The sequence below is a fragment of the Eupeodes corollae genome, chromosome 3 (genome assembly GCF_945859685.1).
Source record: "Eupeodes corollae chromosome 3, idEupCoro1.1, whole genome shotgun sequence".
Taxonomy (NCBI): Eukaryota; Metazoa; Arthropoda; class Insecta; order Diptera; family Syrphidae; genus Eupeodes; species Eupeodes corollae.
The window spans coordinates 4,452,926-4,464,234 of record NC_079149.1 but is presented as its reverse complement, the minus strand read 5'-3'; the positions used below and the strand labels follow the sequence as shown (position 1 = coordinate 4,464,234).

At 28.6% G+C, this 11,309-nt stretch overlaps 1 protein-coding gene across 3 annotated transcripts in view; it reads right to left on the bottom strand.

Annotated features, from left to right (window-relative positions):
• Nucleotides 1–6,559: 6,559 nt before the first annotated feature.
• LOC129949474 (titin homolog) overlaps nt 6,560–11,309 on the bottom strand; it is a 202,156-nt gene continuing 197,406 nt past the window's right edge. For all 3 annotated transcript variants that reach the window (XM_056060963.1, XM_056060964.1, XM_056060965.1), the window contains 2 exons: nt 11,081–11,297; nt 6,560–9,285 (listed from right to left, as the gene is read on the bottom strand). In XM_056060963.1, coding sequence (XP_055916938.1) covers nt 8,692–9,285; nt 11,081–11,297 — 811 coding nt within the window. In that variant the 3' untranslated portion in view covers nt 6,560–8,691. The remainder of the gene's footprint in view (nt 9,286–11,080; nt 11,298–11,309) is intronic.

Below are 11,309 nucleotides of genomic sequence, written 5' to 3'. Positions count from 1 at the left end.
CGTTTACACAAACGACTGGAAAATTTTCTTAGTTCACTTTTTTTCTTTAAAAAACACATTCCTGTGACCGACAATGCTTATGCATTCGAAAAAAAGTAAGAAAAATTAGAATTTTTCCAAAGTCAGCCAATTTGACACTTCAACTTAGATATTTTATAAAAATCAAAGTAAAATTTCACCAAGGCAACAACGAATTTTGACAATTTTAATCTAAAATTGTTTAATAGAATTGAATTGAGTTGAATCATCTTACACAGGCGGAATGTATAGCTGTCAAATTTCCATCTAAACATTTTTTTATATTTGTATTAGTATTAATAAAAGAAGAGTAAATCTGCGAAAAAAAATCCAGATCTGCAGATTTGATCTTAAATCAAAATAAATCATTTTATTTTACCCACGGAATGCGAAAACAAGGATTTTTTGTTTTGAAAGATCTAGTCTAAAAATAAATTGATTTATTTTACCCATGGAAAAATCCATAAGCAATCACTGATATATGAACGGTAAAATTCCGTTTTTTGTAATTTCCAATTATTAAGTAATATTCCTGAATAACCCTGTAATTTTACCAATCAAAATGTGGGGGCTTTTTTCAATCTTCGAACATTTTTAAAATTAATTAAGTCATACTATCGATTGTTTTTTTTTATTTTGAGGATGTAGTTTTTGGGGACCTGGCCTTTTACTTAAAAGTGTTAGATTTGAACTTACAAAGAAAACGTAGAAAATATGACATTTCTAAATTCTATAATGGGAAAACTTCAGAGGGAGTTTTATTCCCAATAAACACTATTTTTTTTAGTCCTATAAGATTTGTGAATATAAATATTCAAATTGAAGTTTCCCTTTCAATTTTGTTTATCTTCAAAAATTAGGAACATGAATATGGCCAAATTTTCTTTTGAATTTACATATTTCATATCTAAATTGATTCCTTACAGACTTAAGATGATTTAAATGAAATAGGTTAATACAATCTTACAACGAATATTAGGAAACGTACACTACCGGTCAAAAGTTTGAGACCACCTTCAAAGGTTTGCTTTATTTGTACCTGGCGCTTGGGTTTATGTATGAATGAATATAGGATTTTTTTACCTGAATTGTTAACTTAGAACATTCATAAAAGGTGCAAGTGAACAAACCCCAGATATTAATCCTTTTCTGTAAATTATGAGGAATTTTCTAAAAAGAAAGATAAAAAAAACAAGTATTGGGTTTTTGGATTCTATTTGGATTTCCCTTAATTTTTATTTTATATGACTTTTTACATTCAATTTGGAATTTTTTTATGACTGGGGTAATAAAAGGGTAACAAAATGTAAAATTTGAATACCTGCATATTCAGGATTTTGTATATAATGCTCGGTTTGATCCAATTTAAATTTATTTGAGACTGTGATCTTCTCCAGTAAACAAAGTTAAGGAATTAACTATTGAAATTCGATCTGCGATTATGACCCTTTTTGAAGAAGGCTATTCGCAAAGAGAAATCGCCACAAAACTGAAGATATTCAAAGGAGCAGTTCACAGGACCATTCATCGTTACTCTACTACCGGCGGTTTTAAGGATAAAACCGAGGTCAGGACGACCTAGAGTTATGACGAAAAACGAAGATTTCCATATCATCACCATAAGCAAGCGTTCTAGGAAGAAAACAGCACCAGAAATACGCGCCGAGATCAATGAAATCCGGGAAGAACCATTATCTATATCAACGGTACAACGAAGGTTAAGGCATGCTGGACTTTTTGGGCGCGTTGCAGTGCGGAAACCACTTCTACGACCCCAAAACAAGATCAAACGGTTGGAATGGGCCAAAACCCATAAGGATTGGACACATGAAGAAATTAACAGAGTCTTATGGAGCGATTAGTCCAAGTTTGAGATTTTTGGCTCAAATCGCAGAGTGACGTTGCCGGCCACGGCAGTCTCCAGATATTAAGCCAATTGAGCTTGACAGAAATGTCCGGAATCACCACGTAACATCGGAATCTGCTCTTTGGGAAACTCTACAAAATTGCTGGAATAATATTCCACAAGAAAAAATACAAAACTTTGTGGTTATTGAATTTAAAGGAGTTTTTTTATGAAAACTCTATTTAAAGCTTTCATTGATTTTTAAAATAAATAATTTATGTTTAGTACAAAACTAGTTTATTTTTCTATCATTTAAAACTATGACATGCTCTTCACTTTTTTCACGTATTAACTTTTTTGCTTAAACTTCAGTTTAGGGGTTAAAATTCGATATTTCTCAAATTTCAGAGGTGGTCTCAAACTTTTGACCGGTAGTGTATTCCTGGCTTTTTCAGGGTAAATAAAATTCAACGGAAAATTGGGTGCACAAAACTTGAACATAACTTAAAACAACAACAAACAAATTGGTAAGAGTTTTGCTTTCTCATAAATCTCTTGAAACAATTAAATACTTACTCATTGCGTTAACAAAATATTTAAATTGTATAATCCAGCTCATCATATCCGTTTCTTGATGACATCCGGAAACGAACTTTATTTTATGCTTAAATCCACCATTAAATTAAAACTTGTCGATATTACTATTTCATTTTTATTTTTCAATAATATAATATAATCATTATATGAATATTCTTTTTGTATCTTTATTTTGATGTATTCCATGGTGTATGGTATAAAAAACAGTAGAAAATAAACAATTCCCACACTGATAAATAATTATCGTTAAACTAAATAAAGTACTTTCAGAGTTTTTTTTTGCTCTTATTTTTTGTTTTTCTTTTTAACTTACTTAGTGTAATTTCCCTTGATTTCAAAATATTCAATAACTTTTATTTTTTGTTTTTTTTAAATGCTTACAAAGTCGGTACATATGATATTTTTATTTAATGGCATTTATCTTCTTAGATTTACCTGTATACTCATTACTTTTTTTCCTTAAACAATTTGTTTTTTAATCAATTTCTATATTTTTTTAAAATCTCTATGAGCCTACGCTTAATGTAAATAAAAATTGATAGACCTTACTTAGGAAAATAATAAGTTTTTGTTTTTATATCAGTAAAAACGTGATTTCGACATTTAGTTTTTTTGGATGTACTCGTATTTATGTAAATTTCAGATATTTTATAATATTTTTTTTAATAAGTAAGTTATTCAGCCATTTAGCTTTTAAATTGTTTAATTAATAATTTAAAAAAATAACGACAAATCCTGTAAGTTTGATATTTTAGTTTCACTTTAGACTTTAGTGCATGGTATGTTTTCTTAACGCACATACAATGTAATGTTTTTAAACACTTTTTGTTAATAATTCTTTTTTCATTTAGTGTTGGTCTCATATCCTTTTTATTTTATTTTTTCTTCTGTTTTTGCATTTTTCAAATTGTTGTTTTTCATTCAGTTTTCGTTACTAGATTAACGCTACAATAATAATACCCTAGTTTAATCATTTTAATAAAATATTCCTACTTTGCTGTTTTATTTTATTTAATTTGTTTTTTATTTATTTATTGAATGTATAATTTTAATTATAATATATTTTTTATATTTAAATAAATATTTTCACATTGATTTTTCTTGTTGGTTTTGTTTTGATAAAAATATAAATATATTTATTTAAATATCATTTTAATTTTGTTTAATAATAATTATAAATAACCTACACCAACATTTTTTATTATTGTTTAAAAATTACTAAAATATGAATATTTTTAAAATATATATAGCTTGATATTGAAATCAAGAAAAAAATCGCGTGAAAGCGTAATAAGTATCTTTAAAGAAAAGAAGCACTTGAAAAATGCTAATGTTAAAAATATACATACAATTCTTCACTCAAAGGCTTTTTTAATATTTAACATTAAAAACAAAAATTATTTGACTCACATTAATTAAGCTCATGAATTAGATATTTAAAGCGTGTATACTTAAAATAAACGAAGGCATTCGATAAAAAATAAATAAGTTTATATTAAATTACATACCTATTTATATATACAAAAATTTTAATCAAGGGGCTATCTTAAAAAACATCTTTAAGACTCAAAAATTTAAAATAAATGCTCAAATTATACCAAATTTTTGTTAGGTCCTAATTTCCATGTAAAATCAGTTTTATCATTTCTGCCAACGCATTGTCTCAGACAAATCTCTATGTACGACAGTACTACCAAAATTCAGGTCGAGGTTATACCTTAGGTATCTCTGGAGATGCTTTTATTACGGTTGTATTGCATATGGGAATAAATGAGTTGCTAGAGCAAGACCCGTTTAAAACGTTTGAGATATTACGACGGTGTCTAAACAACGCAAATGAATCAACGATGTAATTGTCATACATCATTTTAAATTCTCTTCTTTGAAAACTATATAAAAGATTTAAGTAAGTTTTTGGACTACCAGCCCAAAGATGGTATTCAAGTTTTATAGATACACCCCTTTTACCTGTGTCGTAAACGACAGCAAAATATACGACACGACAAAATCTGCATTCTATAAGTCGTTTTCAACTTTTGTCACTCGTTTTGTTGTCGTGTGCAAACGTCAAGTGTGTTGACGTTGTTCCATTCAGCATTTTGTAAAATGAAAGGAAACAACAATGAAAAATAACGACGGTATCTCTGGTTTGAAAATTTGCTCACCACGAAGAAATGGAAGTTTGACGAAGTTTATGGAATTTATTAGTACTTTATTTGCGATAAATAAAAACAAAATATTTGTTCAGATTTGCAGTTGAAATTAAAAAATCAGAATAAGTTCCAGGCCTTCGTCGAGATGATGGAGAGCAATGAGCAGTTGGCTAGGGGATTTTTGAAGGGAATCAACAAAACTGACATAAAAAGCTGAAAATCAAGGGTCCTCCAGTAAGAGATGGAGATGGTTAGAAAAAAGTTTGAATCGCTTGTTTCATTAATGTATGTACACAATATTTTAATGTTTGGCTTAATCAGGTTTGGACCGACTTTTTAGAGTTCAAAGTGAAGAAGAAAATAATAAACAATTCAAAAGGAATAAAAGCAACTGGAGGAGGTTCAAACCAATTGCAAACTGTATCTCAGCTGGTAGGTGCTCTAGCAAATTTTCTTAAATACAAACAGTGTTTAAACCCAAACGGAAAAGCAATTGGTGTATCCCACCATCCCAGCCCAATTTACTTTCAAATACTTTGATGACTACATCCGGACATACAAGAACACGAAGTCAGGCTACCGATGCAGATGCAGACGCCTCCCTTTCCTATTTGGAAGCACTTCGCACCTCACTTGCTTCATCATCATCACTATCGCTACTCGTGTTGTAATACATTTCTACACTTGTCATTTTAATTACTTATTTATTTACCAATAATTAAATAAAGCCGCATTTGTTAAACATTGAACAATGATTTGTTATTTAGACTTTAATTTCATTTTGACAGATGTTTGTTACTTTTGCATCGTTTAAAAATCTGCTACAAATTCATCGCGTCGAAGAACTTATGGAATGCCAAGTTAAAAACGACACGACAGATAAAACGAGACGATATCGCTAATAGGCAGAGGTGGAGAAAAACTTCAAAAGCGATTTTGGCTACATCGTATGTAATCGTTCCGCAAGAGATGGTTCAAATGGATTAACATCTTCTTTAAAAAAAAAATTGGCTTTTGAAGTGAATATTGAAATGGTATCGACGAAATGAGTGATTTTAAAAGTGTTTGAACGCTCGATTCACTTCTCGTAATAAGGGTCATAATCTGTTCATTTCTATTGGTCAGCAAATAAATTAAAACATTCAAGTTAATTCACAATCGAATCGAAAAAACCGACTAAGCTAGAATCTCTGCACAGTATATCAAGACATTTATAACTTTACTAACCCCACCGATTAACTGTGTAGTAAAATTTTAACTTACCTTTAAACCTTCTTTAAGTGCCAAGAGTTTTAATTTAAGTACCTTAGTGACTTGCACTAGAGACAAATTGATTAGTTTCTTAGTTGGATTTAAGGGATGATAACCAATTTTGGGATATTTAAAGGTCGATATTAAAATAAGTGAAGCCTCATAAACCTTTCAGTTTTCTATCGTCCAATCCAAAACAATCTAATCAAATCTCAGAAATACAATAAGAAATAGTTGCAGTTACTATAAGCGGATAAAAGGATTCGTTAAAAGTTACGTGCTAGAATATTAGGACCTTGAATCTAACAATAAGGGTTTGACTTACTGTCTCTTTTTCAAAATAACATAAAACATAACACATAAGTTTTACCCATAACATCCGAAGAACCAAAAACAACAAAAAAAGTGAAAAGTGAAAAATAAATAAATAAAACAAAAATAAAAACAAATTAATTTTAACTTGTTTTTTTTTTTAATTTTTTTAAATATAAAAATTTATTTCATATTATAGGTAATATTCTTTTTATTAAACTTTTTTTTTTGTTTTGTTTTTGCATTATTATTAAATAATAATTGTATTTCAAGGTATATTATATAATATTGTTTATTATATACGATAGAAAATGTGTTGTATATATTTTTGTTTTGTTTAAATTTTTTGATGTGTGTGCAAGAGGCTGCTCAAAATTTTGTATTTTATTTTCTCGTGAGCTTTTTTGTTTTCTTTTTATTTCTAATTGCATAGAGTTTTAATTTTCTCGTTTCTTGTGATTTATTTTTTGGTTTCACAAAATTTTTTTAAGATCGTCAAATATTTTGAATGTTTTTAACTACACTTTCACAACTCACATTAAACAATTCGTGAGTTGGGTGAGTCGCTTTAATGTTTTTGTTTCTAATAAATTAACACAATTATTGCATGCGTTTTGTGTGTTTGCTTTTTTGGTAATAATAATAAAATTAATTTTCAATGCAAGAAGAGAATATTTGATTCCATTTAGTTTAATTTTTTTAATTCACATTTAAAGTGGTTTTGATTTTTATGTTTTGTATCATTTAACTTTGTGAAATGTATTTATTTAACATTTTTGTTTTGTTTTATTTTAAATCTCTTTTCTTTTTTAAACATAATCATCGAATAACTGCAAAAAGAATTCATAAGCACACAATACAATATTCTTAATTTCGAAAAACAGTTTTCTTGTAATGGAAACAAACTATCAAATACACTAAGGGGAGAAGGCAATTTTTTACTTAAGAATAATAATAATAAGGTTAAATAGATTTTTTAAAAAAAAGCTTTACATATTTTCTTTTTGTTTGTTTTGGAAAGAAGTACACATGGGAATTATATATATAATTTTTTACTTTTTTAATTCAAAAGAGGCACAACGAAACTGGCTCTAAGAAATATGCCAAGAGAAAAATCCAATCAAGAGACAAGAAACATATAATTTTCAATTTTATTTTTTTTATTTATTAATTTTGATAAACATAAACAAGAAATACAAATAAAATACAAAAAAATAATAATAATTAACAAGTCAGGCAAAAATTATGAGACTTATAAAATGAAATTTAAGAAAAATAAACATTGATTTCTTCACAAAAATACTATGGTTTAAAAAAAGAGGAACAAAATATTAGCATGTTTTTGTGATTTTTGTTTTGTTTATTATTAATTTTTAAGGACGTTTTTTTTATCTTTTTTTTTTGATTTTCTTTTCTTTTTACCTTAAACAAAATAAAAAAAGCATGCACTGGGATAGAGTTTTCTAAATACAAATACATTTGATAATAAAAAGATTTTACTTTTCTTTTTCTTTCATTACTTTTGTGTTTAATATATTTTGTTGTTTTATTATAATGTAGATATACTTTTTGTTTATTTTATAGGTAAGTAACACGGATCTAGATCCAGATCCATATCCAGATCTTGATTCACACTACCCAATCCTTCTTCACATGCTTTAAGAAAACACTTTTAATATGATTTCCTTTCTTTTAGTTTTTTTTTTTTTGTTTTTTATTTTAATAATAATAAATTTTTAATAAATAACACAAAACTTTTGTTTTTTTTTTAATACGAAAAATAAATGAAAATAAAATGTAAAAAAAAAATAATAATAAAATAACGACACAACAGCGGACAAAGGAAGAAGAAATAAAAATAATAAATGAACTGTAAAAACTTAATATTAATGATAGTAAAATGAAATATTTCTTTTGTTTTAATACATTTTGTGTTTTGTTAGTGATAAAAATTATTTTAAAATAAAAGAAAAACTAAAATTGCTTCCTCTCTTTTGTCATCCTTTTTCTTAAGACGAAAGGTGTAAGAAGGATTTAAGTTCATTCATTTGTTATTTATTTTTCTTTTTCTTTATTTTTTCATTTGATGATTTAAATTCGTAAATATATATATATATGTATGTAGGTATCCTTTCGTGCTTATTTTTGTTTTTTATATTTGTTTTGTTGGAAGGACTACATTCGTTTTAAGAGACTACCGCTACAACTTCAATATAAACTAGTTTTATTTTCTTGACTCTGGAAAGAAGCTTAATTTTTTGATGTTGAGATTTTAATCATTGATGCGATTATTAATCGTTTAAGTTTTAATTGTTTCGTATATATTTTTAAAAAGAAATAAACTGCAGATACGCAATGTGTTTGATAATCATCACATCACAAACTCAAACACCAATCAGCTCTCTAAAATTAATAAATTAACAGTTAATAATAAAAATAAAGGACTGCTTTTTGTTGGTTGAAAATTTATATATTCCACTCGGACTCGAATAAATTTTTCTCCAAACATATCGTTTAAGCTGTTTCCATTTCGATGAGAGGATGAGCAGCTGCTACTGCTAATGGATCTGCTTCTGTGGATGGTAATAGTACATCATCCGGTGATGCATTACCATTTAGTTTAGGCTCTTCAGTTGCAGTTGCAATTGCAGCTTCAGCAGCAGCAGCATTCTTCTTTGATTCTTCAGCAGCTGCAGCTGCAGCAGCGGCAGCAGCAATGGAATTTTGATTTTGATGTTGAGCTGGAATCGTAACAGGTCTAGGAGTACTAGTGTCTTTGGTTGGTTTGGTAGCCGGGGAATTCAATTTTGAACCAATGCTCTTACGGGCATTTGGAGTCGTCGAGCTGCTATTGGTGATGGTTTTCTTCAGTGGTGTTGATTTTCTTGGAAGAAGATTATTGGTTTTGGATGTGGGAGTTGTTGATCCAGTTGTTGTTCCAGTAACAGAAAGTCGTGAAGTTGTAGTTCGAGTTGTTGCTGGAACTGTTGATGATGATGATGATGTAGTCTTAGTAGAGGTCGTTGTTCGGGATGTTGTGGTCGATTTGGTGACACCATTAGTGCTGACACGCGATGTGATTGTTGATGATGTGGTCTTAGTTGGACTCTGTGATGAATAACGGGAGTTTGGGAGAAAATGTAAGTTTAATATTGTTTTTTTTATTTTGATAAATAAAAATGTAGATGAAAAAGTGTATTTGTGTTTTTATTTGCATTCGTTTGTGAAGAATTGAAAATAGAAGAAGTGATTTGAATATGGGTAACGTTAAGGTGGATTACAAACAAAAATTGTCTTCCTCTTAAAATGCTTTTAAAGGTTGGTTATTTTTTTGTTTAATTAATTAATTAAGTCCCTATACAAAACTTTAGCTTTACCTTAGTCTTTATATGGTTTACAAAATCCACAAGTTAAATTCAGTTCGTGGTGAAACTTCTAGACATCCTAGTTTATTGATACACAAAAAAATGTAACGTTTGCAAAAGAACAATAACCTTTTATGTTAAAAAAAAGGAACAACAAATTATTTTCATGTTAGGGGGTTAATTATTACACACTATCATTAAGATAGTTTCTCTTATTTGCTTTAATTGATTGTTTGCTTATTAAGTCAGTATTTTTCTTGATATATTGTGTCTTAACAAATTAGGCGGCTTCTTCAATCAAACAAATAAAAAAACAACAGTGATATTTTTCACCTTCAAATCATTATTTCTATGGCCGCTGCATTCAATGATTCTAAAAATTGAGTCTGCTGATAAGAAACCAGTTTACTTTTAATTTGTTTTGCATATGTGTTTTTTATCTGATTTATTTACCGTTAACGCATGTGTTATATTTTCTTTGCGATTGCACATATTTTGCCAACAAAAAGGGTGCCAGTTGCTAGGTGGTTTTATCTTTGTTCTTTATTTTACATTTTTGTTTGCCCATACCTTTGGAAGATGTACCAGTTTTCGATGGTTTTTTAATTGAGGTTTTTGGTGGCGACCGGAATAAACGCTCTGGTTCAATAATTTTGCGTTTTTCAAATGTGTGTGTTAATTCGATGATTTTGAATGTATTGCCAGTTGGTACAACCAACATCTAATTTATTGCAGGAAAAATAAAAATGAGATGTTTATATGAATTCTTTTTGTTCAAATCGATTTAATTTTGAGTATTCAGGAGGGAACTTTTAGTGCAAAACCTTTGTGGTAATGTTTAAAGTTTGGTATATGATTATTGGGCTAAATCACTTTTAAATATTTTGATAAATAGAACTTTTTCCAATGCATATTTTTTCTCTTTTTTCAAACATCATTTCTATTATTTGTTTTTGCAAAACCATGATTGTTTCGGTTGCAAGTTATTTTGGATCTTACTTCGTCCTTTCTAAGTTCCCTATCTTAACTTTCAAATTGCCTAAATACCGAGTTAAGTGTAATTGAAAACCATACATTTCAGCTGAAAACCTAAAAATCGTGTGGTCTTGTGGAAAATCTCTTTTTTTAAAAAGCAAAAATTATGTAGAAACATATTTTCGTTTAAACATTTTAATCAAACAATAACGTCATAAACCTATCATTTAAAAGTTATCTTGTGACCATGAAAAATTTTATATAATACAAATAATTAAACTAAACTCATTTGATTTATTCTTTTGTGTTGCAGACTTCTAATTGAATACTCCATTAGCTTCATTAACTGAGGCACAACACAGATACTCTTGAAGTAGTTCTTAAATTTCTTCATTATTGAAATAGTAATTGATCAAATCGTAAATTCTTAAAATCATCGAGATATAAATTCTTCCTCTTTTTGTTTTTTTTGTTTTTTTGTTTGTTGGGTCCAAAATTAAGATCCATTAGCATTTGATATCGAGAGAGCAAAAAAAAATATAATTTTTTTAAAAATAATTTACCTTAATTGCTTCAGTCTTACGGAGTGTTGAAGTCAATGTGCCACGCGGCGATGTGGTTGATGATTTTGCAGCACTCTTTGGCGCCAATGTTGTTGGTTTCGCAGCAGTAGCTGTCTTAGTGGCGATACCATTTGTGGTTGCCGCTGAAGAAGCTGTTGCTGGTCGTGGTTTTGTTATCGAATTTGTTGCAGATGTCCTTGTCGATCCAACCAATGGTCTAAAAGTATTA